The 26924-nt window shown below is 52.2% G+C and overlaps 3 protein-coding genes across 5 annotated transcripts; 2 read left to right on the top strand and 1 right to left on the bottom strand.

The window, feature by feature from the left end:
- Positions 1–3271: 3271 nt before the first annotated feature.
- UBFD1 (ubiquitin family domain containing 1) lies at positions 3272–10261 on the bottom strand. Its single transcript, XM_053957701.1, has 7 exons — positions 10106–10261; positions 9390–9656; positions 9109–9317; positions 8027–8092; positions 7722–7827; positions 4706–4788; positions 3272–3484 (listed from the first exon to the last, which is right to left on the bottom strand). The coding sequence occupies exons 1-7, from the start codon at positions 10131–10133 to the stop codon at positions 3374–3376; spliced, it is 870 nt and encodes a 289-aa protein (XP_053813676.1). The 5' UTR covers positions 10134–10261; the 3' UTR covers positions 3272–3373.
- A 164-nt stretch (positions 10262–10425) lies between these two features.
- On the top strand, positions 10426–15596 carry EARS2 (glutamyl-tRNA synthetase 2, mitochondrial). Of its 3 annotated transcripts, XM_053957699.1 has the most exons (10): positions 10426–10655; positions 11091–11246; positions 11393–11582; positions 11830–11971; positions 12131–12302; positions 13087–13195; positions 13850–14003; positions 14107–14237; positions 14496–14631; positions 14900–15596. In XM_053957699.1, the coding sequence occupies exons 1-10, from the start codon at positions 10502–10504 to the stop codon at positions 14981–14983; spliced, it is 1428 nt and encodes a 475-aa protein (XP_053813674.1). In that variant the 5' UTR covers positions 10426–10501; the 3' UTR covers positions 14984–15596. The 3 variants fall into 3 exon arrangements, with proteins under 3 accessions (XP_053813674.1, XP_053813673.1, XP_053813675.1); XM_053957698.1 differs by having other exon boundaries at positions 11830–12302; XM_053957700.1 differs by lacking the exons at positions 14496–14631; positions 14900–15596 and having other exon boundaries at positions 11830–12302; positions 14088–14231.
- A 64-nt stretch (positions 15597–15660) lies between these two features.
- GGA2 (golgi associated, gamma adaptin ear containing, ARF binding protein 2) lies at positions 15661–26806 on the top strand. The gene is made up of 17 exons (XM_053957696.1): positions 15661–15774; positions 16371–16455; positions 17294–17369; positions 17889–17987; positions 18877–19000; positions 19481–19584; positions 20032–20112; positions 20832–20969; positions 21102–21183; positions 22070–22189; positions 22430–22570; positions 22795–22850; positions 23140–23291; positions 24092–24261; positions 25183–25352; positions 25742–25852; positions 26405–26806. The coding sequence occupies exons 1-17, from the start codon at positions 15741–15743 to the stop codon at positions 26513–26515; spliced, it is 1854 nt and encodes a 617-aa protein (XP_053813671.1). The 5' UTR covers positions 15661–15740; the 3' UTR covers positions 26516–26806.
- Positions 26807–26924: the final 118 nt, after the last annotated feature.

Below are 26924 nucleotides of genomic sequence, written 5' to 3' on the forward strand. Positions count from 1 at the left end.
GCAGTGCTGGGCACAGAGAGGGGGAAGGGATGGCACACAGGTGAGCTGTGATACTCAGTGTCATGGAACGAGGTAGGGAGGGAGCTGGGGGACTGGCAGGAGGAATCCCAAGACAGCAGCAAGGAGGGGACACTGCCTGGGCTCTGGGAACAGCCCACAGCAAACACTGGCTGTGTCCTGCAGGGACCTGCGTTTGCCTCACCAGTACTTTAACCTGCAATTAGCAAGCACAGAAAACACTCGGTGCAGCCTCATATGGAGTGGCTCCCCAGGCTGCTCCCGGGGAATCACACCTACACACAGCAGGAAGCAGTCGCTGCTGAGAGCGCTGTTAAATTGTGATTTAACTGGAATACACGTCTGTGCAGCTGGTACTGGTAACTGCCCACAGAATGTATGTCAAATCTCGGAATCATCCTAATCACCAACTCCCAGTTCCGAGGGTACTCACACTTTACTCACACACTGCATCTCACTGAGGACCAAACTCCTCCCTGGGACCATTGGTTGTGCTGAGTCTGCCTTGGGATGGTGACAGTGACCAGAGAGCAAAATGCAAAGCCAAGAGAGAGGCAGGCAGTGGCTGAGAGGCAACTGTGGCACAATCCCACTAAAAAGAGGGCGTTTCTTAATGACAGTAACTGCCTTGGAAAAACTGGTGTATGCCAGAACATACACAACTCCACATCATTCCCAAAGAGAAAGGATCTTAAAAGCAGCGCTGCTAATTTCAACTAGAATACTCATTTCAAAGTGGTCCCAAGAAGCCTGGGATATTGAGCCAACAAACACCAACTAAAGCATTTATAAGTCACTTTCCTGTATTTTAATTCAAATTTTGCACATAGAACAAAAAAAGAGACAATTTCATTTTTCCAATCAAATCCAACCTGTAAGGAAGCACCTAAAGAGGATCACATTTTCTTAGTGTATAGTATTTTCTTCATGTTTATAATTGCTTTGTATGTAACCAAGTGGTTTGCACCGAGTCTCCTCTGAGCTGCTGGGCTGTACGTGGCCCAGGACAGAGCAGCTGTGCCCTCTGGCACGGAGTGTGGCGCTGCCCTGTGCCCCAGCAGTGCTCAGTGCCTGTCCCACTCACCCCAGAGTTACTCACCCGGTCGCTGTGTCCTGCACAGAAGCCACAGGAGCTGGGGAGGAGCTGGAACTCGGGCACCAGGGCACCACAATTGCTCCTGCCCTCCCCAGGAGCAAGGGGGTGAAGGAACAGGAAAGGAAACGGAACACAAACAGATGCACAGACAGGTCTGAGCACGTTGAGGAACAAATGGGAGCTGATCATCACAGAACCAGCAAGGTGGCAAGTGCCAACACGGCCCCAGGTGACAGAAAGAGCCAGTGTCACCCCTTTGCTTTATCCTGTAGTGCCCACACCTCCACCAGGTAACAAATCATTAACTTCAGCCTTAACACCAGGACTGACAACCAGGAAATCACGAGTGTGATGGCTGTGTTTCACCCACGACATTGCCACCAGTAAAGCCAGGCCAGCTCCTCTCTGCCCCCACTGCTCCAGGGGACTGCCAAGGGAGCTGACACAGCTCTCCTGGCCCCAGCCACGCACGTCAGGACACACTGCTGCTGGCTTGGACACAGAAAGGAAATACCCCAAGCTACAAGAGTAACAAGCACATCACTAGTTTTTATGTAGGATATGAAACACCTTTGAAACTCATGTTGTGTGGCTGCTCAAACAGAAAATACAAACTAAAAGCTGCTATCTAGAGGCTACAGGGAAATATGTGACCTCAACACCTACCAGAAAGCCAATGTGTTTTCCAGTCTCTCAAGTAAAATAAAAGTAAAACAAATACTCATTTGGGAATCTGCACTGCTGTGGTTCAACTGGGCTCTTCTCTCAAGGAGAGGGAAGAGTGGACATGGAGCATACTCAGATTAGCTGTTCCTAAAAGGCTGTTTCTGCATGGCTTTGAGCTACTGGCATGGAGCAGCACTGATGCAGAGCAGGGATGTGTGAGCTGCTCCACAGCACAGGGATGTGTGGCTGCACAATGCCACCTGCTATGGGCTTTGCTCCTGTGCAGGGCAGAGGGCTCCGTTCAGAACACCTGAGAGAAATGGCACATGGATGGCTGGCATGACACACAGAGCATCACAGCCCCACCTGCAGCATGTTCCTTCTGACAGAATGAGGTGTGAGGGCTTCTTGTGAACTGGAACAGGAGAAAAGCTGGAAGGTGGTTTACATTTCAAAACATCACTTGCTGGATGGTTAATCTAAAGTACAATTCACTGAATTCAAGATCGCTACAGATTTTCAAATCCAGCTCACAAAAGACTGCTGCTGTTATTAAGAATCCCAAACAACATCTGAGCTTCTCTCTTCCTTACTGCCCCCACCCCAAACAGGGCAGGAAGGTCTCTGGTGTTCCCTCCCTTTGGGAGATCCATGTTCCCCTGCTCCCACCAGGCAGCGTTACGGTGCTTCCATCCATGTCCATGTCACTGTGTCCCCCTGCTCACACCAGCAGCACAAGGGTGTTTCCAGCCCAACAGCTCAGTGTCAACGCAGCAGCTGACACTGCAAAATGATCCTGGACTGCAACGTGCACGGGCAAGAAAATGCTCCCAAAATGCAGCAGCCCAGGGCAGGAGGTGAAGCACTGACCGGGCACGAGAGGGAGCAGCTGGCAGCACTGGGTCACCTGCCATGACAAAACATCCCTGCAGAATCCACCTGCTCCAAACACGCTACACAGACCAACCTGGAGCTGCCAGGCTCGGGAAAAGGCCAGGAAAGATCCCAGACAAGCAGGGTATCTTTGGGTTACAACAAAGAATTAGTTCTGCTACCAAGGAGTGGAAGCTGCCCTGGAGGGCCAGTGGGATATGGCTTCACCAAACAGCGGCGCTGCGCTCTGCTACAGTTAGCTCTAAAAATCTGCTCCTCAAAGTCCCAGCCACAACCAAGTAACTAAAGTAAGTCTAATGCTGATAACTGAGAGATTATGAAAATATTCGGTTTTGTTCAAACCATGTAAAAAATCCTCAATAATACACTGTAATATTTTCTTTTTAAAACTAAACTGGAAGATCAACTCTCAGCAGATTTAAGTGTATTACACACAATATTTTGTGAATTAAGATTTATTGATTTCCATTGTATTTGCTTTAAATATGGTTGAAGCTGACTGCAGAAAAGGGATGGTGAAATCTTTAAGTTAAAAGTAAACTAATGGTGAAAGAACATCACCTCTGGCTTCCATCCATGCCTCGTTCAGCATGTTTTAATAATAAGTTCCAGGACTGTCACATCCAGGGATGTTGGAGGCCTCTCCCAGCAGTGTCCTTAGATTTGTGTCATTTTCCTGTGCCAGAGGTGAGCGTGCTTTCAAAAATACTGCCACTTCCCCAGCACCGTGTCTTTGATTGCATCGACATACTGAGTTGGGACCCAATAGACCCAGTAGTAAGATGCTTCTGTTGGGCCCAGCTGAAATGCCTGCAATTAAAAATGACAACATTTACACATGGGAACAAAGAGCTGGTCCCAGTGGACAGGCACAGCTCATCCACTGCCAAACCAGACCAGCCTGTCCCACCTGCTGCTCCCTGCAGCACTCGGGGCATTCCACAGCTCTTTGGTGGGCAATTAAAGGAGCATTGCAGAGAACAAGAGCTGCAGAGCACTGAGAAAACCATGAGCTCTTCCCTTTTACAACATCACAACAGCAACCAGAACTCCTGGCCAGTTTCAAGAACATGAGGAAATTATTCTGGTGGACAACCTGAAGCATAACTCAGAGTCTCTAAAGAAACATCAGAGCTAAGAAGCCAAACAGGAACTAAACAAGACAATGACCATGTTTTTATAGTCATAGGATTTTATATTTAGACATTATGTCCTATTCTCAACTTCTCTCCTATGCTCAGGAGAGGGGCACCACGGCATGCCAGAGCCTCTGCCCTTGCTGTGGGGTAAGTTTATTGCAACATGTGCTGAAGAGGACCTCTTCTCACACGGGTGATCAAAAATCAAGTATTTGGACAGAGACTAGAGCAGCACCCTCCTGCAGGACATGACTTTAAGGAAAAACATTTCCCTTTTCTCCCTCTAAAGAAGGAAACAAACTTCTTATAGAAAAGAAACTTACTTCAACATCAAAAGTTAGTCACTGTACTTTGAAAGGCAGGATCTTAAAAAAACCCACGGATTAAAATAAACAGCCAAAATTTCAGTACATTAGCACAGTTCTCTTCTGAAATGTAACTTTGCTAAATCCCATGGGAGTTGTTCAGAAAATTACAGGTGTGAAAAGATATTACAGCATCAAATCCTTTTTTTCTTAACCTCCATCAAGGCCTGTTGTTCATATAAATACCACAGAATCTAGAAATTAAACCAGGTATCAAAAATATCCCTACCATTAAGAAATCATGAGCTATGTTGTGAGCATGTTTACTGGTTTAACACTGTCATAGTCAGAAGATACAAAATAAGGCTTAAGCACTTCATGTTTGTGTGAAAAGAGTCTGGATTTCCACACAGCTAGAGATATTCAATATGGACCCAAAATACTGAGAGTGTGAGAGGAGCCCATGTCCCCATCTCCACAAGGCTGGAACCACCATCCACCTCCAGCCTGCTCTGACCTGCAGCCTCAGTAGTGTGTGCTGCATGAAGGAATCAGATGGATATGATTAAAGTAGAGCTGTTACTCACCATCATGTGATAATCCTCATGGCCTTCAATAGGTTCACTCACCACATTTTTAATGGACCCCATGGGTAACTTTTCTGTTCTCTCTACATTAAAATTGATCAAAGTATTATTTCTGACATGCGGGGAAGCAGTTTTTCATATTCATTTCATACAGCACCTCCATTAATGCCAAAATCTCCTCAGGTCAGCAGTCTCCCCTCCAGGTGAGTTTGGGATCCTGCTGCCCAGGACGTGGTGGCTGCAGCACCACACCCCCCACACACCCACAGCTGGCACCCAGTAGTGTGAAGGAATCCAAAACTGGATCACACAGTTCCCCTGCATCACATGAAGTATTTCAGTGCTCATCATTTGGGCTCAGACTGAGTGATGGGAAATCCCAGGCTTTAGTTAATGTTTTCCCATAAGGAACTCCCCTCGGAGCAGCAGGGATGCTCATCCTATGGAATTTAGTCCAAGTATGAGAATATTCAGGGCTGAGTCCCAAGGATTACACTGAACTCTCAACAGCAAGCCTGAAAGCTGGCAAAGATAGGCTGACCCAACTCTGAAAGCTTAGGCCAGGCTTTACCCTGAGGCAGTGTGTGCAGAGAAGCACAGAGAAAGGAGTATAAAAGAGAAAACAGGGAAAGAAACAAGAGAAACTGAAGCCCCAAAAAGACCACAGTTACATGGCAGAGTAACATCAGCAGCCAGAGGCAATGACAAGAGCCACATGGTCCAGGGCAGAGCTTTCCCATCAGCTCTGTCCTCACTCCTTTCTGAACACTTAATTCCAAGGTCCTGCCTTTCCGTTCAAGCATCCAGCATCAGCCAGCAATTATTATCTTGGATACAAGACAGACTACCCAAAACACTTTACAAAGGAGAAACTGAACTCTGAGTTCTTGAGATAGATCTGTTTAATTTGTGATCCAAAAAACCGCAAACCCACCTACAGAAAGCACACAGGGAGATAAACTCAGTGATGTAAGGAAAAATATTCTCTGCCTCATAACTGAGCTCACTCTGAACTACCTGTTCAGACCTGTGACTTCATTCATGAGGTAAAACCCCATTTTGCCCTTGTTTAGCATCCCCCAAATCAATTTCTGCTCTGAGTATCCCAGCAACAGACAAATCCCATTATCCATGCCTCTGTGCAAGTGGAGAACAGCTGCCTGTGCCAAACTTCAGACTACGAACACCTGCACAAACCCCTGTGAGGCTGCAGGGCTGGGGCCAAGAAGCAGCTCCAACTCTCCAGGGCCAGCAGGTGACAAGCCGTGTCAAGAGCCAGATGTGTCTGCTCCAGCCTTTACCTGCTGGCCTCTGTCACGGGTTCCTCAGAGGAGGAAGGAGTTTTTCCCATTAACAGCCAGCAATTACAGCCATTCCCTAGAGGCAGCAAGCTGCTGCTAATTCGGGGGAGTAGGGAAACAGGTTACAGGAAACACATGACTACAAGAAGAATCAAATTCACAGCTTAAGCAACACCGTGTAGAACACCTCAGAAACACTGTACTTGAAAACTCATCTGGGTGGTGATGGAAGAGATCAACTAGCTAAATACTGAGCATGGATTTAGAACCTGGGATCAGTAACAGAAAAATCTGCCTGCCCAACCTATGGAATTAAAAACACCCCCAATGCCCTGCTCTATCACTTTGCCCAGGAGAGAAATCATTGCAACTGGCAACAAGAGAGGTTTTAAAGCTAAAAAAAATCTTCACAGTCAAGTCTGTTCTACAAAGAAAGGGTCAAAAACTTTTGGGATTTCTGCTTACTTTGGAACTACTGTAGCAGCTGGAGGCAGTATAACCACCCAGTTAGGCTGCTTTACTGGGACAGTGAGCAAGCACTTTAATCCCTCTTGCTCATCACTATATATTTCCCAGCCCAGTCAAACTGAAGGAGCACAGCTTCCTTGGCAGGTGGGGGGATCCCAGTGTCCCATTTAGCCCCAACCACGCAGCCATTCACTCCCCCTGCCCTGTTGGATGGGGAGAAGAACTGGGGAAAAAAGTAAAAAATGCATGGTTTGAGCTAAGAAGAGTTTAATAACTGAAACTAAATAGAATATACTACTACTAATGGTAATAATAATAAAAAAAATTACAAAGAAACTCCAGAGAAACCAGTGATGCCCAATACAGCTGCTCCCCACTGCTGACTGATGTCCAGCCTGTCCCCTTCAGTGTCCAGTCCCTCCCAGCCTACTGCCCCCAGTTTACACTGGGCATGATGCTCTGTGGTGGGAAATATTCCTTTGGCCAGCTGTCCTGGCCAGTTCCCTCCCATCTCCTTGCATGCCTCCTCACAGGCAGTGTCTGAGACACCAAACAGTCCTTGACTGAGGGAAGCACTGCGCAGCAACAACCAAAACATGCACTGTTATCAGCACTGCTCCCATCCCCAATCCAAAACAGCTCCTGGGAAGAAAACTAACTCTATCCCAGGCACAACCAGGACACAGACATCCCCAGCAAGGCACGTTATCCCCAGCTCCTCCTGGCACCACTCACGACTGCAAACCAAGCCCTCTGCACAGCACCACAGTTTTGCATTACTGAGACAAGACACCCACATAATTTTGGCTGGAAGGACAGAGAGTGCCAAAGATGCCAACACTCCCAGTTTCTATCCCAGTTCTGAGTTTTCCTTCCAAGTCTTGGCTAAACCATTGGGCCTCTGTGTACTGCTGGCATCAAATCCATGCTGCTTACGGAGTGCTTTGAGCTATGCCAGAAATGCCCAGTAGCATCATTTACATTTGGAGCCAGGAACAGCACATTGGACCATTAGTCTGCTGACACTACTGCACTCCATTTTTCCAGGAACCAGTGTTCCTGGAAAGTACTATTCAATGACCTGGGAGAATGGCAGGTGAGAAAAGGAAACAAAGTTTTTTGAAGCGCTGCAATACCAACATCATTCCCTAAACACGTTTTAGTCAGAGGAGAAGCTTTTCTAGGTCACACAGCCCAGTCACAGCCCAGTCACCAACTGCTCATCCCCGAGGCTGGGAGGTGCTCACCTTTTGTACCAATCCACAGCTGGTCTTGCTCGAGTTTGAAGGTCAATCTGACTTTCCCCCCTGACTTGTTGTACATGCCGGACAGCGGCACCGTGGGCAGCCGCTCCTGCAACGAGACACAGCCAGTCACGGCCAGGGCTGGGGCAGAAAAGATAAAAGCTCTCAACTTTCTAAGCATAAGGACCATCCATCCTTCCAGCTTTCTGCTACAACAGCAACGAACCACTGAACCAGTGGGGAAAGGTCTCAGACCACAGAGCAGTCTCTTCTGTGGTTCTGAGTGTCTCAAGACCTCGTTCACGCACCTGCACGCCTCTGACAGAAGGCATCACATCGTCAGGCTTTCCTTTGTCCAACACTTTTCTGTGTTGCTACAACATAAAAGCAGAAATTAAATTCACAGGAACATGATGAAGTTTGCAGTGTACTTGCAGCTGCCCCCTGAGCACATCCCAGTGGCCCTGAGCCACAGCTGAGGGCTGTTCACAGGCATCGGTCACATCAGCGACCCTCAATCTTCACTGTGCACTTTCCAAAATACTCCCAAGGAGTATCCACAGTGAGTGGAACTCCAAGATAATGCCAAGCACAACAGCCTTCTCAAACATGCACACACATAAATACACGTCTATAAAACCCAAAGTGTTACATGCAGTGATCCCAGAAATTCTCCACGTCAGGCAGTGCGGCCCAGCACCAAAGCAGAACGGATCAGAGCAGTGGTAACTTTCAAATCCCCACTCACAGCTTGTACCTGGCTGAGCACCTCTAAGAAATGATGGCACTTACACTGAGTGTGAGCCCTGATAAATCACAGAAAGCCACTGGCATGCTTCGTGGAAGCACTACTTAATTTTAACCAAGTTTATTTTGAGGAAGGTACAAGGCTGGTAATACCTTGAGCTGGCAATCCTTCAGCAGCCCCCCACACTGCAGGACCATCAAACCAGCCCTGTGCTACACAATGTGAGAGAGAATTCAACACCCACATCCCTGTCAGGGCTGGGACAGCTGAGGGAACTGCTTTCTTGGTGTTTGTTTTGAGCAGTTTTTGGAGATCTAATTCTTTTGTGCCAACAACAAACAATTAGGTTTTAGACAGAGTTAATCTGGGCTGTGTTTGCACTAACATCCACCAAATGTTTCCATTTTCTGAGCAAAATACTTGGCTGTGCCTGGCACCACAAGCAGAGTCTTGCAAAGCCCCAGTCCCTGCTGGACTAAACAGTTGTGTGCTGCTCTCCTGCCCAGAGTCCTCCCAACGCTGAGCTGTCAGAAATGAACCCCTAACCTGATCTGAGGAGGAACAGGACCCACGAGTGTCTGCAGAAGAACCACACAGATCCTACCGCTGCCCTGCACCAGCAATTATTGAGACATTAAATACCTTTTGTCTGCAAAGCGGCTCCTTTTTGTTTTCCTCAGCTTTGACCTCCTGTTGAGCAGCTTCTTTGGGTGTATTTACTGCTAGCACATCGTTGATGGTAGAGCCCACAACCATGATTTTCGCTCCGTTCGTTACTTTGATTTCCCGCAGGGTTTTCTCCTCTGGCAGAAGTCCCTTGAACATGACTTTCTGCATGGCCGGCGGGAGGCCTAGGGGCAAGCACAGCGATTAGGAGCGGCGGGCGGCGAGGGAGGCGCGGGGGAGGCGGCGGCCGCACAGACCTGTGAGCGAGTGGATCTTCTGCTTCAGCTCGGCTCCCGTGCTGTCCAGGCAGAACTTCACGTCGTACTTGTTCTTGTTCCAGATCACCTTCAGCTCCACCAGCTCTCTGCCGCTGTCCTCGTCGCCGCCGTTGCTGACAGCCGCCGGCGGAGGCTCCCGGCGCTCCTCGCCCTCCGGAGACCTGCCCGCCGCCGGCGAGCCGCCCGCTCCGCCGCAGCCCAGCGGCAGCTCCTGCGCCTCCGCCTCCATGCCCGGCTCCTCGGCACCTGCGGGGAGCGGACAGGAAGATCCCGGCCCCGCTCCAGCCCCGGAGCGCCGCCCGCAGCGTGTCCGGGGCCGGCTCCCCGCGCCGGCGCCTCCCGGCCCGCCCCGCCGCCCCCTGCACCGGCACCGCGGGATCCGGGCACCGCGGGATCCGGGCACCGCGGGATCCGGGCACCGCGGGCTCCGGGCACCGCGGGATCCGGGCACCGCGGGCTGCGGGCACCGCGGGATCCGGGCACCGCGGGCTGCGGGCACCGCGGGATCCGGGCACCGCGGGCTGCAGGCACCGCTGGCTCCGGGCACCGCGGGCTCCGGGCACCGCGGGCTGCAGGCACCGCGGGATCCGGGCACCGCGGGCTGCGGGCACCGCGGGATCCGGGCACCGCTGGCTCCGGGCACCGCAGGCACCGCGGGCCCCGCGGGCTCCGGGCGCTCCCGGCCGCGCTCGTACCATCGGCGGCGGCGGCGGCGGCAGCCATGATGATTGTGTACAATCCGCCGCGGGGCACGCCGGGAAACGCCGCCGCCGCCGCTGCTGGGCCGCGCCGGCTCCCGTAGTCGCCCCCGCCCGCCTCTCAGCGCGGGGGCGGCGGCGGCCCCCAGATCGCGCCCCCGCGGCACCGGCCGGGAGGCGGGAGGGGAGCCGGACACTCCGCTCAGCGCTCCGGGCACCGGAACCCCTCCACGCTGCCGGGCCCCTGGCGGCGGCCGCCGTCCCCTCGCGCGACCCGACGAAGCGGGTGGCGGCGCCTTTAAGGGACGCCCCGCCCCCGGCGGCGGCGCGCGCGGGGATTGGCTGCCGCGGCCGGGCGGAAACGGCGCCGCGGCCACGTGGGCGCGTGGCGGGATGGCGCGAGCTCTGCGCGCGCTGCGCTGCGCGGCGGGACCGGGACCGGGACCGGGATCGGGATCGGGACCCGGACCCGGACCCGGCCTCGGCCTCGGCCCCGGTCCCAGTCCCGAGCGGGGGCCGCGCGTCCGGTTCGGGCCCAGCCCCACAGGTAACCGACCCCTCGGCAGCCCCGCCCCTGCCCACCGCCGGGGCTCCGCTGCGGCGGGACGGGACTTTGGGTTGGAAAACAAAAATTCGGGCTCTGGAGGGGTGCGCGGGCTGCTGGCTCCCCGGAGCGCTCCTGCCGGAGCTCCCGGGCTCGCCCTCGCAGCGTGTCCCGGTGCCGTCCCGGCCGTGCGGGGTCACTGTTGGTTCCTGGCGTGTGCCCGCTTGTCGGGTTTCCAGGTCACCGTAGGGACTCTCTGCTCCTGGGGCTTGTCATCCACAAGTTATTTCCAGAGGCAGTGCCCCCTGAGCTGGGGGCGCTCCGGGGTGCGGTGACGCTGCCGTCGCAGGCAGCATCCAGCGCCCTTCCAGCTCGTATTTAGAACTCTCCCCTGGGTTTTCTGTGTGACCACCTCCTCTGATTTCCCCACAATTACAGGTTTTCTGCATTTAGGTGGCCTTAGGACTGCTTTGTACAATTATATCTTTGCCAAAAAACACCAAGGGACATTTATATTAAGAGTGGAGGATACAGATCAGAGTCGGGTGGTGCCTGGAGCTGCAGAAGGAATAGAAGATATGTTGGACTGGGCAGGTATTTAGAAACATCTTTCGTTTTTCTCCCACTGAAACCTTATCTTGTAAAGGCCACCCGTGCTCAGCTGGAGGCTGGGTTTGACTGCCTTTGTCCGGGCTGTTTTGGCGGCCCGGCTGCTCACTGCCGCCGTGCCGGTGTTGCAGGTATTCCCCCGGACGAGAGCCCCGGGCGGGGCGGCCCCGCCGGGCCCTACGTGCAGTCGCGGAGGCTGGAGCTGTACGGGCGGGCGGGCGCGGCGCTGCTGGCCAGCGGGGCCGCCTACCGCTGCTTCTGCAGCCCGCAGCGCCTGCAGCTGCTGCGCCGGGACGCGCTGCGCAGCCAGCAGACCCCGCGGTACGGCCCCGGCCCTGTCCCCGTGCCCCTGCGCGGAGCCTCGCCGCACCGGGGCTGTGCCTCGGGCTGTGCCTCTGTGCCTCGGGCCCGTACAGGGAGAAGGCGCGCGTCGCCCTCCAGACACGAGGGGTTTGAGTGGGCGGGTTACAGCTAAAGTCCGGGCATCTGCCTAGAGCTTTGGGGATGTAAAAACGGCTGGTGGTGTTGGGCTGTGTTGAGCAGAGCCCCTGGTGCTCGTGTCCCGAAGGTATGACAACCGCTGTCGGCACCTGGCGCCCGCAGAAGTGGCGCAGAAGCTGGCACAGGGCCTCGACTGCGTCATCCGCTTCCGCCTGGAGAAGGGGGTGCAGCCCTTCCAGGACCTGGTCTACGGCTGGAACAAGCACGAGGTGGCTGAGGTGGAAGGTGACCCCGTGATTCTCAAGGGGGACGGCTTCCCCACGTACCACCTGGCAAACGTGGTGGATGACCACTACATGGGCATCACCCACGTCCTGCGCGGCACCGAGTGGCTGGCCTCAACTTCCAAACACCTGCTTCTCTACAAGGCCTTTGGCTGGGAGCCCCCTCAGTTTGGCCACCTCCCTCTGCTGCTGAACAAGGACGGTGCCAAGCTGTCCAAGAGGCAGGGGGACATCTTCCTGGAGCGCTTCGCTCGGGACGGCTTCCTGCCCGAGGCGCTGCTGGACATCGTCACCAACTGCGGCTCGGGCTTCACAGGTAGCACCACGGGCTCCTGCCTGCCAGCTCACCTCATGCTGACTTTGTGGCATGGGCTGGGTTTATTTTAACAGCTGAGAGCTCTGTCAGTGTTTGAAGGGGTCAGGGAATGGGTGTCACGTAACCAGTCGGTCACTGAGGTGCCACCAGGCCTTCTGCAGAGCTCCTGTGGAAGGAGCTGGCATGGTGGAAATCTTCCTGCTGCTGTGCAGGCATTAGAATTGAATCAGGTGCTTAATGGGTTCTCCCTTGGGAAAACCCTCACTTCAAGGCTGAGACACTCTGTGAAGTCTTGGGAAAACTTGCATTCTGTGGTTAATAATTGCAGTGTTGTTTGACACCTGTACCACTTTTCCTTTAACCTGACAGACCACGAGGAGTTGAGTCAATGTCTCCTTTTGTGGTTCTTGCTGTGTGGGGATCACAGATTAACTTGTGTTCTGAGAACTCTGCTTGGGAATGAAATCTTGCTTGGGCAGTGCAGCCTCCTGGCTGAGTGTGACTTCTCTTTGGCCAACTGAGGCGTTCTGCTGAGGAAGGTGATGGAGCCAAGCAGAATGTCCCCGTTGCCAGTGCCTCACCAGCACAGCAGGCTCCTGGGGAGAGGGCAGCATGGCACTGTGTGCCTGCTGCCAGTTCCCTCCTACCTGCTAGGGGATGTCCCTGCTGCTGCTGGCACTGCACAGGGGCTGTCCTGTGTCACCTTTGCTCAGCGTGCTGCTGGCCTGGCCCCGTGCCCGAGGAGGGCACAGAGCCCTGAGAGTCCCTTTGGCTTGTGTTGCAGAGAAGCAGATGGGGAGGACTTTGGAGGAGCTGATCTCCCAGTTTGAAGTAGGCAGAATTACAACCCATTCTGCTCTGCTGGACCTTGAAGCGCTCCCAGAATTCAACAGGTAAAAAATTAGTGGTAGCTTTAAAATGTGGTAAGCACCATGTCAGTGAGAATTTATTTCTAGCCACTCTGCTTTGGCTGGAGGTTTTGTTTGTTGGATCAAACATGGTCCTGGTGCAGCAGCTGTTTGGCTCTGCTAAGAGGAAGCATAAGTTTTTGCTCACACAGTTCCTGCCTCCTCTCCCATTCTGTGCTTGGACAGTGGCGTTGGCAACACTGAAAGTCTAGGCAGAGGGTGGATGTACCTGGGAGGATCTAAAGTCTTAAGTTTATAACCTAAGAAAATAACATCTAAAAAGAGTTAACACTTCCAGAAAGTTCTTCTGCAAGTACACTTGTGCTGCTGAGAGTGGCCTCATCCTCAGTTCCCTGTGGGGCACCAGAGCCAAATGCCTCTTTGTAGACTGTCTGACTGTGGTTTAGTGCTGCTTTTCTAACACTTCCACACTGAGTTTTAGCTCAGTTGGTCAGAGCATGGAGCTAAGAATGCCAGAGCTGAGGGCTCAGTCCCCAGATGGGCTATTCCCTTAAGAGTTGCACTTGATCCTTGTGGGTCTCTTCCAACCCAGAATAGTCTGTGATTTCTGTGAAACGTGGTTGGGGTGATCCGAGGTAACCCAAAGCAATCCAAAAGCAGGTCTTTTCTCTGGTGCAGGATTCACCTGACCCGTCACATTGAGAACCAAGGGCTGCGCCAGAAGCTCGTTAGGGAGCTGCAGGGGCTGGTGGAGCTCGTCTATGGGGATCAGCAAGTGGATCCAGATGTTCTGGAAAATGAATACGTGGAGCGAGTCCTTCTGCTGAGAAAAGTATGAGTAGCAGCAGAGCGCTGTGCCACCATCCTCCGAGCTGAGGAATTGCTTCCTCCACAGCACAGCCCTCTGCCTTGCCAGCTTTGCTTTCTTTCCCCAGGGTCACATAAGCCTCCTGAAGAATCTGGTGTCGAGTGATTACTCTTACCTGTGGGTCAGGCCCTCAGTGTCCCGCCAGCAGCTACAAACAATTTCTGCAGAAGTAGATAAAATAGGAAAACTAGTCTTAGGGTAAGTGTGCTGCTGTCTGAGCTGAGTAGTGGCAGCAGTGGCTCCTCATCTCTGAAAACTGTATTCTTAGCTGATCACAATTACTGCTTTTTCTGTGGTTTTCTAGGTCTGTGGCATAATTTTGTAGTTTAAACTTGCTCTTTTGAATGAGCTCTGCTTCTGGTGAGCAGAGGGAGAGCCCTGGCCCAGGCAGGGATGAGAGGTAGGAACCCTGTGGTTTTCCTGTCCCCAGAGCTAAGGACACCTTCTTTCCTAAAGGCTCATGACAAGACCAGCAGCTGCCTTGACTGTGGAGGAGTTGAACAAAGACCTGAGAAGTCTCCAGAAGCAAACCAGAGAGACCAAGTACAGCAGCATGATGCAGCTCCTGCGCCTGGCGCTCAGCGGGCAGCAGGTAAAAAGAACAATTCTGAGATTACGTGCAATGTGCTTTCACAGAGCTCAAACCCAAGTTTTACAAAAGTTCTCCAAAGCCTAATCCTGGCTCAGCTCTGGTGCTGATCCTTTGGGTCCCTCTGACCAGGGCTGGCACTTGCCTTCAGGAGGAGGAAGCCCAGGGTTTGTTTGAGCTGCTGATGACCGCTGTCGGTTCGCTCTGTGACGCACAGACACGTGCGGGGCAGTTCAGTTCCTGTGCTCAGGGACTCGCTCTGTGTTTGCAGCACGGCCCGAGCGTGGCTGAGATGATGGTGACTCTGGGAGCTGAGGAGGTGTGTGGCCGGATACACAGAGCCCTGTCCAGCTGACAGGGACGTCGGTGACGCTGCCAGGCCGCGCACTCGGATGGCGCAGGTGGCACCTGCGTGATCATCTCTGATCAGAGCTGGGCTTCGGGCCAGGCAGGTGTCTGGGCTGGTCCCACGTCTGTACGAACCTGCACGAAGCACAAACCACTTCGTTTGGGAGAGGAGCCACGTCCAGATTCAACTCCGTCCTGCTGTCGCCTCGTGCAAGGAGCCTGCTTTGCAGGGCGGGAGAAGAAGACACGTATCAGCATTTAAATTCAGACCACGTGGACAGAAAGTAACTGAACTTCTGATAGCAACAAATGAGATTATTTTTGGAGAGGGCCTCACAATCAGGATACCTACAGCTACACAACATGGTTCCCCAATAAATACAGTGTGGGGGTATTTATATATATATATATATATATATATATATATGCATATTATAGCTGTTGCCCTCTTAGCTGCCCTGGTGTCCTGCCAGGCTGAGTGAGCTGCTCAGAGCAGGGTTTCCTGTGTACTGTGTCATGCACGTGGTTCTGCTAAAAACATCCCTGATCAGGAGATTGGGATGTTTTATCCTCTTTTCTCTGATGCCCTTTTAATTATTAAAGCAATGTGGTGACTTTGATTCCGTTCTTGCGGTTACTCTGCAGCCGGTGCGGGGAGGAGCTCGCGGGGGTTGTGCTGAGCACTTCCCCAGCAGCAGCACTCACGTGGGCTGCCCACGGCTGCGGCGCCAGAGCCGCTTCCTGCCTGGCACAGGGACGAGCCCATGGCTGGCACGGGGCAGCTGGAGCGCTGGCTCAGTGAGTGGGGCTGGGGGCTGGGGGCTGGCTGGCTTGGCTGCTGGCTCTGCCGCCTCTTCCAACCGGGGTGGGCACTGGGGCAGCCTCACCTCCCTGGGGAAGGGCCCACCGCCCCCGTGGAACCCTTGTAGAGCGATGTGGGTGCTGTCTTGCTGCAGCTGGCCTTTTCCCCAGCTGTCCTGCCCATCCTCAGCCCCCAAAGCTGGCTCAGTGACAGACTGGGGAGTGGATAGAGTCAAAAAAGACTTTTTTTTTCCTAAATTTAGCTATGCTAAAGTGTAAACTGCCGCTGTTCCAGCACAAGTTTTGCAGTGGTCCCGGGAGAGCTGCCTGTAAATGGTTTTTAAGTTTCTCCTGCTAAAAGCAACATCTGCTGTTGTCAGGCTGTGCTTGACTTTAAGTGTGTGCTTGGGACTATATTTTTAGGCAGACTTCAGTAACAGCTGTTTCCTGCTCGTCCTGGATCTCCCCTTTCTGCTACAAAAAGCTCTGGAGCAGCAGCACCAGCGAGGTCTGAGCTGCTTCCTGCTCTGAGCACTCGCTCACACCAGGGCTGGGCTTTCCTTCTTCCTCTCTTGTTTTTCTCCCTCTGTAAGATGAGGCCACTGACCCGAGTATCTCCGAGGAAAACTGGGACTGCATCCAGCGGTTCTGCGAGCAGGTGAACGCTGACACGGAGGGGTAAGGCAGACACAGAGCTCTTTGTGTTCACCCAGGCTGAGTCTGGCTCTGCAGGGACAGGGCCTGGGGCCGTGGTGTGGGGAGCTCTGTGTGTGTGTGGGGGGGCTCTGCCGCTCCTGGGAGCAGAAATGAGTTGGAAATACGAGTTGGAAATGGGTGTGTGCCAATGTGATGGAGGATGATGTCTGGGAATGGGCTCTGACATCAAGTGCTGGAGCCCACCGGGCAGCAGGTCCTGCTGGCCATGCCCTTAGGGGTCTGGCCAAGGATTCCTGCTGTGGGGTTCTGCAGGGGAGCCCCGAGGGAGCTCAGCCTCAGCTTTTCCTTCCACACAGGTGGAGGATCTCTGCTGAGATTTCCTTGCCTTCCAGCTGACAGTCTGGGCTCTGTGGGAAGCAGCAGGAACTAATTAAGTAACTGACCTGTCAAACCTTGGTGATCATCTCTGTGTTTAGAGCAGACTGAGTTCAGAGCTCACAGTCTGGCACCCAGCACATGCCCAGGAGCTGGCACAGGCTGCCCTGGCTGTCATCAAAGCTCCTGCAGCTGCAGAGCCAGCTCTGGTGGTGCCTGCCTGGGGACACCCCCCAGCCTGTCCCTGCTGCTCCCTCCCAAGGGACAGCCCCTGGGCAGGGCTGGAGGGCAGCGCTGGGGTCACCAGTTCACCCCTGTGTGTGAACAGGCCAGCACTGGCCAGGTCTGTGCCAGCACTGAGCCCGAGGAAGGGTGTCTGTCCTGCTGTGAATCCAGCAGCTGCTCTTCTGTGCAGACCCAACCCAGCAGCATTTGTTTTTCCTGGGAGCTTGTGCATGGTGTGACTTGTTTTGCTCTTCCCCAGCCCGTGGTTTGCGCTGAGGCTGCTGGCACACAAAATCCAGTCCCCTCAGGAGGGGGAAGCTCTCCGTGCTCTCACAGTGAGTACTTCCATCCACACACAAAGCAGTCACTGGGAAACAGAGTTTGGCAGGTAGAAGAGCAGAGCAGACAGGATTGCTCTCTCTTCCTTTTCTCTTAGATGTCAATGTCTTTCTCTTTCTCTTGGATGCCTCTCCATTTAACTTTCCCTTGCACAAGGAATACAGGAACCAGGGCGCAGTGGAGGGAGTAACTGCTTCTGTTCCTCCCCACCCTGCTCTGCTGAGGTGTTTCCTTGGTCTGCAGCTCTGGCTGTGTGAGCTGTGTCCCACCTCCGAGGCAATAGCTCAAAAGTTGTTAGTGATGGGTAGAACAGAGCAGGTGGTCTTAAAGGTGCTGCCTAAGAAAGTTGGATGAAGGAATGAAACACGTTCTTGCTGCATGACATTCGCAGTATCTTGTGTTGGTGAATTAAGTGTCAGAAAGTTCTCAGATTTAGTGATATAGTGACAAAGTTTTTGAAGGCTCCCCAAGCCTTGTGTGTTCAGTTCCTGTTGGTAACATTTTGTTTTCTGCAGGTGCTGGAGACCTGTGTGAACAACTGTGGTGACAGATTTCACAGTGAAATGGCAAAATTCAGGTTTCTGAATGAGCTGATTAAAGTGCTTTCCCCAAAGGTAGGTGATGGTGGTTACAGGGTGTTTTGAGATAAGAAATGCAGCTCTGCTTTATCAGAGGCAGCGGGATCTTCTGGCGTGCTCCTCTTTGTTGGGGTGGGCCTGGGCCTGCCTGAAACACCCCCTGAGCATCACACCCATCGATTTCCCTTCCTGGTGGCTCCTGCACACATTTACCACTGGGGCACGTTTCATTTTCCATTGCATCAGCCCAAGGGCAGAGCTGCAAAAAGCTGATTTCAAAGAAATGCTCAACTGAAGAACAAAACTCCTTGTCTCAGTCTCCTGCTTGGTAACAGAATTTCAGGGAAACCACAGACTTTGAAGCATATATCACTGAAGACAATTCTGTTTACTGCTCTGAGAGGACACGTATCATTTAATCAGCCTGGTCTTGGGGAGGTTTGTGTTTTTATAAAAGGAGTGGTCATAGGCAATAATGAGGGAAACTGGGGAAAGCACCCAGATGCTGATAAGAGACAATAACGATCGTTTCTGGTTTTGTTCAGTTTGCCTGTGTCTGGGGCTGGCTGAGGCCAGTGGTGTGACTGCATTGCAGCAGTCAAGGGGAGTGTTTAAAGTCAAGCACAGAATGTTTTCACTAAAATAACCTACTTCGGGGTTTGGACTCAATAACTGATCAGAGAAGTTTGAAGTGGTTTAATTTTGATTGTTGTAGAACGTGTGTGATTCTCATACACTCCATAGCAGTTCTTGTGTTTCCTAACCCCAAGATACACAGTTGACAGCACTGTGAATAAACTCACAGGAATCCATTTTATCCTTGGTGTCTGCACAAAAAATCCTTGGGGCTGGATCTCTGTGCCAGATCTGGCACCAATTCTTTGGGTTTGAGCTTCTTTTTCTTTCTTTGCTGTCTTGTTTTCAGTACTATGGAATTTGGTCTTCAGAAAAAGTCAAGTCAAGGGTCACAGAAGTGATATTCAGTTGGACAGTCTGGTTTCCTCAGGAAGTCAAAATCCAGGATGCTTATCAGATGCTGAAGAAACAAGGTTCAGTTCTGTTATTTCAGTTTCCTTTTTGGCCTCCTAAGCCCATGGTTTCCCCCACAGATATCTGCCTGCCTCAACTTGTGACTCAGCTTTTTCATAACATGCTGTGTGTAAGGAAAAGGGACAAGGGTCCCAGGCTGGTTGGGTTCTGAAGGATACATGGAACTGTTTAAAGGGATTTTCCAAAGAACAGCCTTCCTCAGCCACAGCTCAGACCAGCCTGGAGGCCCCTGCTCACACTGTGTGCAGGGAAAAAGCACAGGACAGGCTCAGAAGTGATCTTTGCCCTGGAATATCTCCCAGGGTTATGAGAGATGAGTTCAGAGGGATCCTGGGATGGATTTTTTCATCCACTCCATTATATTTAATAGTCCTCAGTGGTATTTTAATCCAGAAGTCTGTGCAAAACCTCATGGACTGCTGAACATTGAGGTTTCAGCAGCTTGGGCATCACTGAACAGCTACTCTTACCTGTTCCAGGGATTGTAAAAGAAGATCCCAAACTGCCACAAGATAAAATTTTACCTCCTCCTTCTCCAAGACCTCAGAATTCCATTTTTGACACAGATGAAGAGAAGTCCAAGGTAAACCTTAGAGTCCTCATGCCCCACTCTCTGTTTTGTACTGATGAGAAAAGAAGCTCAGTAATGTTTTGGGAGCTTCTGCTGTTTCAGACAATCTCAGAGTAATGCTCATCCCTCCTGCAGTGCAACAGCTAGAGAACTCTCTGAGGCTTTGTCAGAAATATTTCCTTAATAACAAGTGAAATTTCTTTACAGAAAAGCATCTGTTTCCATGAAACCTCCCCAGGGGAGGGTTTCTCCAGGTCTTACAGAAGTTCTGCAGAGCCAGCGCCCCTAATCCTGAACAGCCAGTGTATGCAGGCAGCAGTGTAAGCTGGATTAGACTATGGGACAGGAGCTGCCAGCTTTGCAGGATTACAGGGCCGTTCTGCAGCAGGTGTCTGTGGCTGTGATGTGTGCACAGTGCCCAGAGGCTGCTGCTCACTGCTGCCCCATCTGTGCCCCCAGCTCCTGGCCAGGCTCCTGAAGAGCAGCCACCCCGAGGACCTGCAGGCAGCCAACCGCCTGATCCAGAGCGTCATTAAAGAGGTGGGAGCTCCCAGGAGAAGCCTCTTTGCAGCCAGGGAGGCCGGGAGGGAACCTGGCCATTCCGATTTTGACAGGAGACCCTCTGTACTGTAACCCCAGAGAAGGGGCCATGTTCAGTCTTTCCAAATTATTCTGAGATTACAGCATGGGATCATTTTGTTTAATTTCCCTAAAATGTGCCATTGCCAGGAAGAGGGAATATGTGCATACAGCAGGGCACTTCCCTGTCAGTGGGACCTTGGCAGTAGCACTGCAGTAGTGGTTGGAAATTTCCAAAAATAAACTCAGTTCCCAGATGGAAAGAAGTCACTTCTGTACAAAACTGCCTCTTTCCTGCATGCAGTGTGTGTGCACGTCTGGCCTGCCTGCCTGCTCCATCTGAAGGAGCATCCCACTTCTCTGCTTACAGAGGAGATTTGGTTCAACAAAGCCCTGTGGTTGTTTCGAGTATGTCATTCTGTGTGGCAGAAGCCACCAACTCCCAGCTCAAATTTTGAAGGCACACTCTTGCCTGTGGTGAGATGTATTCCATATTCCACAGCACATGGCCAGGGTGCCCTGAGGGGGCAGCTGGGGGCATGTTCTCACCTGTGCTGCTTTGTGCCTTCTCCACCTGCAATAAAATATTAATAGGTGTGACCCTGAGTGCTCCAGCCAAGTACGTGCACTGGCTGTGGCAGCCAAGTCATCGTCTACCTTTCTTTCACTTTTCATCACAGGAACAAGAAAAGTCAGCTCAGGTGGCCCGAAGAGTGAACGCCATCCGTGAGGTTTCTGAGAATGTCAAACATATGGATGAGCTCCTGGAGAGCTACAGGAGACAAGAATTATCCCCAGCTGACCAGGAGACCCTACAGGTAAATGCTCTTTTTTCCTGCGTAAATGCTCCTTTTCCTCCCTCTTCTAGAGGGAGCGTCACTTGCAGCTGATGGCAGAGACAGAAGTGTGGGTGTGCCGGGGTCCTGAGCAGTGGAACATTTCCTCCCCAGGCCCTGCTCCAGCGCTGTGAGAGGCTCAGGCCGCTGCTCTTCCGCCTGGCCAGCGAGGCGGTGGCTGACGAGGAGGCTCTAGGTAAGAGCCAGCCCTGTCCTTGTGGTTCTTTGCAGCTGGGACAGGGCTGTGCCCTTCCCTGGGAGGGGACTGCTCGGGTGCTTGGCACCCTGTGGGCAAAGCTCTCCACTCTCACCATGAAACCATGCCTGGGGAAGTGGCATTTGGTCTCCTCCTGCTCATCTCTGAGGAAGCTGTTAATTTTCACTTGGAGCCCAAAGTTAAACAGTGAATCTGTTTCTTCAGCTGAGGTGGTTTTCTGAGTTTTTCTGAATTCTGATGTTCAGAGAACTGAAGGCTTTTGAGGCCTTTTCTCTCCAGAGATTGAAGCATAAATGCAGAAAGAGGAATACATTTTGAAATTTTAGGTGTAATACCAAGGAAGGTGTCTTGCTTTCAGCTAGGGTAGAGTTAATTTGGTAAAAGCAGAATCTTTGAATTCCACAATTGGCATTTCATTCCTGTCCATATGCCTTGAAAGTCTGACTGAAGCAATGGTTGCTGAACACACATCCTGAACAGCAACCCTGAGAGCTCAACTGCACCTCGCTCCTTCCCTCCATACCCAGAGGTGCCATGGCTCTTCAGCTGGGGAGAGCTGGGTTATAGACTGAGATGCAGAGGGAAAACTTGTGGAGAAAAAGAAAGTACAGAGGAGATGGCAGGAATTAGGAGTACTTTACTTTTTTCAAAGGGATCTTGATAAATGAGAGAGAGGCCTGGAATCAGCAGCTGTGTGTGCAAAGTGGAATGAAAGGCGAGTGAGGAGCTGAGGGCAGCCAGCTCTGCTGGCCTTTGCTCCTGAGCTGCATTGTCCCTTCCTCAGGAGCATTTTGGGCAGCGCTGTGGAACTGCGCTGACTTTCCTGCTGGAACATGAGTGTTTTGTGTCTGCTCTGCTTTCCCAGCTGAGATCCTGCAGGCCAATGACAAGCTCTCACGGGCGCTGGGGCAGTACAGGCAGGCTGTGGCCAGCCAGGAGAGCGGGGATGGAGCAGGTTCAGCTGCCAGCTCTGCCTGGGCACCAGGTGAGAAGCCCCCAGAGCGTGCCACGGCAGCTCTGCCCTGCATGCCAGGTGGGAGCAGGCTGTGGGAGGGAAGTGCTTCTCAGGGAACAAACAGGGAAAGTATTACGTAACCATCACTTTCTCTTGCATGTAGCTGACACAAAATATTCCCAAAGTTCTTCACCTTTCAGGCCCAGCTGTAGCTGTGGATGGGCCATCCTTTCTGGAGGTTCCTGGCTAACTGTGTCTCTGTTCCCCAAGCGTGCCGAGCAGCCCCGCGGCGCACGAGGAGCTACACCCTGATGGACTTCTCCGGGCTGGAGGCCATGGCCCAGACCCCCCCAGAGCCCTCTGCAGACACAGCCTCCACCTGCCTGCTCGAGGAGGAGCTGCAGTCCCTAGGTCTGTAGGTGCAGTTCAGTGTCACCCTTGTTACTGGGGTTTGTGGTGCCTACTAAACAGGGGAGCACTTTGACTTCAGCGTCAGTCCCAAGAGAAAGTAGAGCCTTCCAGATGGAAGTTTTCAGGGATGCAGTGTCTCTAGTGGTGTTAGACAGCACAGGAAGCACCTGTGGAAAACCCCTGTTTTCTGTAAATTATCTGTGGCATTTTGGTGTCCTTCTTAGGTCTCAGCAACTCCCCTGTCATACAGAAACCACCACCTGATTTTGGCCTAGCAGAGGTGAGTGATGCTCAGGTACTTTGCCATCCATAAGGTATAAAGGACAAAAGTCAGAGATGATTCTTGGTCTGCCTTTCCCTGGCAGCCCTTTTGGTGCACCACTCTGTTCTGCAGGGGAACTGGAATCCTTGTGCTCACAGTCAGTCTCTCAGGTGCAGTTTGCAACCAAATTATTCATACGTATTTCTGCTTTAGGTAGTGGTTTTTGATAAACAGAGCTATTTTCAGTGCAACAGGTTTATTTTTGCTGATATTATACAGCATGAACCTGAAGGGCCTTATTTTCCAGCCTGCTGTACACAATGGATTTAGGGAAGGTGTAAGTGCTGTTCAAACCCTGGCACCACAGGAGGGCTGGGAAGACAGCTGTGCAGGGAAGAATGAATTCCAGAGCCTGGATGAACAGCTCTCCCCACCATCCAAGACCAAGACATTCTCTTTGTAAGTAAACTCTTCATAACAGAGTGAGATTCTGGGGCTGAGGAATTCTTTTACAGCAGGGATGTTTAGGAAAACCTTTCCGCTACCTCTGATTAGTGATGGCAAGTGATCCATGCACACACTGACTCTCCTGCAGTTGTGCACCAGTTAATTGCAGTTATTTGCACACCAGGACCTTCCAAGGGTCAGAAATTTGGGAAGATGAATCCCATTGGTTGATAACAAGGTGATGTTGAGCTAAAAAAACAAAAACCTTACAGTCAGGCCTTTTTAGAATAATTGTCACTCAAAAAGTACTTTCCTCAGCTTTCTCCAGACTGTGACAAGATAGTTTCCAGACATTCAGAGGAAGCTTGGAACAGTTCACAAATCAAATTAATCTCCACAGATCTTCAGAGCAGGAGACTATTACAATATATGCTTATACAGTCTGCCATAATACAAGAAACTTCACTGAAGATTTTCAGCTTCCTGCAATGTCTTTGAGCTGGAATTTACTTTAATCTGCCTGACTAGGGCTCCAGAGAAGCTGTGCACAGGGACAGCAGACTTCCAAAGCCCTAAACCTAAATTTTACCATAGTAACAGAACCAAAATCTGCCTTAATGAATTTTGAAACAGCAAGATCTTCCATAGATGATAGAGTTTTTGAATTCCTCAAGGACTCAGAGTGTAAGTCTGTAGTTTCTTTATACCTAAAGGGGATGAGGGATTGGGAATACAGACAGACACAGCAGAAGACAGTGTATTCCCTGTAGTATCCCCACTTAATGCAAACTTTCTGCTGCTTTTCTTTCCAGGGATTTATCACCAATGAAATTGCCCTTTCCAGATCTTCCCAATAACTCAGTGGCAGATCCTCCACTCCCCAGTCCAGGCTGTGATCTGAAGCCTGCTGCCTCTTTGCAGCCAGCTTCCCCTGATGCTTCTCTAGAAAACCTTTCTGTGCCTTTAATTTCAGTTACACCAAGTAAGTGCAATTCTGTGCCCCAGCTCTGCTTACTAGAGGCTTACTAGAGCTCTTCCAAGAGTTTTGCAGGACAGGAAGCCAAAGTAGCTTCATGCTGTGTGGGTCACTGGAGACTGTTCTGTGATGGGCTTAATGTAGCTGAGAATCTGAGTAGGTGCTAGGGATCGTAGCACGATGATGTCCTTGTCCTCCCTACTCCTTGCTCAGGATTTTTCTACCCTGGCTGATCTTTGTAATGGTGCTTCTAAACCCTGTCCTTTGCACCTTCAGTCAAGCTTCAAGCAGTTGTTCTACTAAAAGTCCTAAAAGACACTTTTGAGTGGGAGTTGCCCCACTTCCTAAAGCAGAGCTCTTAATTTCACCTCTGCTTTTTGGTTTCACACTGTATGGCCCAGCTCTGCAGCTCCTCCCCAGAGCATTTCCTGGGAATGCCACCCTGGGGTCTCACCTGGGGCCACAGAACCTTGGCTCTCAGTGATGCTGGAGGAGGAGAAGTGCACAGACATCCTGATCTGCCTTCAGTCTCAAGTGAAGGTCTTAGCAGATTTTGGAAGGGCTGGATGGTGATAGTCAGGTGTGAATTTGCCAGGCGTGGATGGTAAGGAGCCAAATCCTGTGTGTGCTCAGAAAGGCACTTTGCTTTTCTCACCATATCTTTGTTGGATCCACACCTGACTTCTCTCAAGGACTGGAGAAACCTGAGCTGCTAAATCCCAAATGCAGACATTCAGATTCCTGTCTCTGCCTTAGAGGCAGATGTAAATCAGGGGCTGTGTGCCACTTGGTCTGTGAGTTTGCCACAGGAAGTAGAAGTTTGTCTGCATTTTCCTTTTTGCTATTCCTTATCCCATCTTTCCTGTTCGCCCTCAAATGGGAGGGGAATCCAGGCTTTGATTCTGGTTCTCAATTTGTCTCTGGCAGGCACTATCTGTCCACTCACTGTGTATGACAGGAATGGTTTCAAGGCCATGCTCCACTTCTCCAGAGACCCAGCTCCCGGCCGACCAGACGTGCTGGTGATGGTTCTGTCCATGCTGAGCACCTCAGCGCACCCCATTAAGGACATAGCGTTCCAGGCTGCAGTCCCAAAGGTCAGAAGCCTGTGACAAGTAGCAGAGAGGCTCAGAAGCGTCCTGAGAAGAAGGTTCACCATGTCTTACTGAGAAATTGTGTGGCTCCCTGTCTCTGCACAGAGAAGCTGCTGTACAGTGGTGCCTGTTTCACAGTGTGTGTCCATGGCCTTGCCATGGCCAGAGGGCTCCAGAGCTGCTGCTTCAGCCTCCTGGGTAGGGCTCCTGCTCCCTGTGCACGTGTAGCAGAGAACTGGCTCTTTAGGAACATCTGCCTTTAGTTGCAGGATGTGCTTTTCACTAAATGAAGAGACTGGCTGATGTATCTTTAACTGGCTCCATGGCTCAGTGAGGCTCACAGCCCTTTCCCAGCATGGACTAAGAAGTGTTTATTTTGTTTTCTCTTTCAGACCATGCAGATAAAGTTACAGCCAGCCCCTGGCTGTGAGCTGCCAGCCTTCAACCCTCTCCTCCCGCCCGCAGTGCTGTCCCGGGTGCTGCTGCTCGCCAACCCACACAAGGTGCTGCTGGTGGGCACTGGGAATGCCCCGGCTGTTTGCCTGAAAGATGGGGAGCCCCTTCATAGTGGGGAGCTGTAGTGGAGAGACAGGGCAGTCTGGACTGTGCTGAGATGTTTTTTCTGCTTGAAGAGCTTTCCAGAGCTACAGTCTGAAGGACTGCGTGAGCAGTTCTGCAGTATCTGCACACAGAGGCAGCTCCAGGCACTCAGGGTGCAGGTGGTGGCAGCTGATGGAACCCAGGGGCACCCAAGGCACAAGTGGTGGGTGGCAGATCTTTTGCATTGGGGATGGTTATGAGACCCAAGATCGGTGTAAGGAACTCTCTTGGCTCTGAGTAGGCTGGCCAGGCCTGGATTGCCCATGGGTGATGTGCACGGGTCTTCCAGTTGATCTTGTCTATCTTGGGAAGATCCAGGGTTTCCTTCTGTGCAGAGCTTCTGCAAGGCTGGTGTTTCCTCTTTCAGAGGTGACTCAGTGCAGCAAGGCCACGAGGGGTGAAGGAGCCCAGGAGTTTATAATCATGCTGTGCCCCTCTCTTCCTTTCTCTCCCAGGATCCCATCCGACTGAGGTACAAACTGATGTTCACGCAGGGCGTGCAGCCCTTCTGTGAGGTGGGAGAGGTGACTGGCTTTCCAGAAGCAGAGCTCTGGGGCAGGAGCTGAAGTCCAGCTGGCTCGGACACTGCCGTGTTGCCTTAGCCACAGATGGGGAGCGCCTGGGGACCAGCAGTGCTCCGTGAGGGCACCTTTTCTGGGGATGTGCCACCTCCTTCCTCCTTTTTGTGCCCGGCAGGAGGAGCGTGGACCGGCTGCTTGTGCCGCAGCCTTTCCCTGTGGCCGAGCCTGCTGGAGAGCACCGCAGCCTCCCTGCTTCTGCCACGCACCCCTTTCCTGCTGCTTCCGGGCCGCTTCCCCTTTACTTTTGAATTAAAAAAACAAAGCCAATCCACACCAGCGTTCAGCCCCCGTGCCAGCCTGTTCCCGGGACACAGGGACACCCCGGCCCGCTTCCCCGGAGCCTGTGCCAGGTGCAGCGGGAGCTGAGGGGCGCTGGGCCGGGGGAGCGGTGGGA

This window comes from Vidua chalybeata, chromosome 16, assembly GCF_026979565.1.
Source record: "Vidua chalybeata isolate OUT-0048 chromosome 16, bVidCha1 merged haplotype, whole genome shotgun sequence".
In the NCBI taxonomy this organism is placed as follows: Eukaryota; Metazoa; Chordata; class Aves; order Passeriformes; family Viduidae; genus Vidua; species Vidua chalybeata.